Source organism: Pinus tabuliformis, chromosome 6 (assembly GCF_031772625.1).
Source record: "Pinus tabuliformis cultivar Carrire ecotype Pingquan chromosome 6, CPIR1, whole genome shotgun sequence".
Lineage (NCBI taxonomy): Eukaryota > Viridiplantae > Streptophyta > Pinopsida > Pinales > Pinaceae > Pinus > Pinus tabuliformis.
The window spans coordinates 560,419,660-560,421,538 of NC_142292.1; the positions used below are offsets into that span (position 1 = coordinate 560,419,660).

Below are 1,879 nucleotides of genomic sequence, written 5' to 3' on the forward strand. Positions count from 1 at the left end.
TGGCATCAATCGCAAGGATAAAGAGGAGGGGGGACAGAGGGCATCCTTGCCGAAGGCCCCTCTCGGCCTTGAAGAAAGGGGAAGGCTGTCCATTCACTAGAATTGCATAGTTGACATTTTCAATGCACCCCATAATCCAGTGGATGACAACAGGAGATAAACCAATTTTGGCGAGGATACATTGAAGATATCCCCAATCGATAACATCGAAAGCCCGCTGCAAGCCAATTTTCAGGATGGCTTCTTTGGTGTTATTGACGGCAATGGAATGGAGGCATTCCTGAGTGGCGGGGACAACATCATGTATGTTACGACCCTTGAGGAAGGCATGCTGGTTAGGAGAGAGATGGCGGGCCAGAGTTCCCTTTATTCTAAGAGCAATGATTTTTGTGATGATCTTGAAGGAGATGTTGCAAAGGGAGATAGGGCGGAAATCAGAGAAGGATTCAGGCTCATCTTTTTTCGGAATGAGGGCAATGAGAGTGGAGGAAGTTTGGCTGTGGATTTGACCAGTTTGTCTGGAGGCGTAGACCATGCTTAGCAAATCATTTTTAAAGAGGTCAAAAAAGTGAGTGAGGAAACCAATAGTCTAGCCGTCCGGGCCGGGGGCTTTGTCCTTTTTGAAAGTTTTCATGGCGCTAAGAAGTTCATCCTCATCAACAGGACGGAAAATTTCCTCATTCATATCATGATCAAACATCACAGGCATAGGGTCAATCCCCCATCGGATATCACTGAAAGTAATATCATTTGATCTGCTATACTGTTTGTTGAAGAAACTTACCGCGAGCCGAGTGATGTCCTCCTGCGAGATAGCCTCATTCCCCTGTTCATCCTTGATTTTCCAAATGTAGTTCCTCTCTCTACGAGCATTGGCAAACTTGTGGAAGAATTTTGTGTTTTTGTCACCCAATTCAAGCCAAGTGGCACGGCTTTTGAGCCTCCATTTTTCTTCGTCCTGTTTTAGTAAGCAGGATCTTCGCTTCTCCAGAGCCCTGATGCAAGCTTTCCTCTCGAGAGAGCAGGAGGAAAAATCAGTGGATTCCATAATGGACTGTATTTCCTGTTGAACCCGATTTAGGGCCGCCCTGTCTTCCTGTTGTCTTCGGTACTGCCATTTTTTCACTAGGTCCCTGAGCTCGGATATTTTTTCCCTGAAAGTGGAAAAAATGAAATTTGTTTGCTCCCAGTCCTTTATATCTTTCCATGCTGTCTGAACAAAAAGATTGAAGGCAGGGTCCAGGAGGAGACTATTACCAAACTTGAAAGAATAACCTCTTTTGAAGATCTTGTCAGGCCACGTTAAGAGAATGGGGAGGTGGTCAGAGATCATGACATTCTCCACAGACAGTTTTGGAAGGCCTATTTTGTCGATGAGGCTGAAATGGATGAACACCCTGTCCAATCGTTTGGCAATGTAGGCCTTACCAACTCTACCATTTGACCATGTCGGCCTGTTCCGGACAGGGATGATGTCAACCATGTTCCTGTTTATCAGTTCAGAGGTGATGAGGTCTGCCAAGGCACTGTTTATCTTGCCCATCCCCCAAACCTCGTTTGAATACAAAACAACATTTGTATCTCCCGCTATGATCAGGCTATTTAGATTGAAGAGGTCAGAAGCAAAAACCCTGTTCCAGAAAGAAACACGGGATTTATATGGGGCATATAGATTGAGAATGTTGATAGGAAAATCAATACCACGGATTGATACTGATATTAGAATTCCAGCAAAGCAACTGTAGGCCTTTGCCTTGACCTTTGACGGATCCCAAAGGGAAATCATGCCACCCGAAAGTCCGGTCGCTTCTGTAGCAGCCATGTGCCAGGAGGGCAACATCTTACGAAAATATGACAGTGAGTCCTCCTTTCCATGCAT

The 1,879-nt window shown here is 45.3% G+C and overlaps 1 protein-coding gene across 1 annotated transcript; it reads right to left on the reverse strand.

Moving 5' to 3' along the window:
- Nucleotides 1-589: 589 nt before the first annotated feature.
- On the reverse strand, nucleotides 590-1,879 carry LOC149259745 (uncharacterized). The gene has a single exon (XM_089455107.1). The coding sequence runs from the start codon at nucleotides 1,877-1,879 to the stop codon at nucleotides 590-592; it is 1,290 nt and encodes a 429-aa protein (XP_089311233.1).

Bases quoted from the DNA above. Each gene is read 5' to 3' on its own strand.
- LOC149259745 (XM_089455107.1), bottom strand. From the start codon at position 1,879: ATGCATGGAAAGGAGGACTCACTGTCATATTTTCGTAAGATGTTGCCC.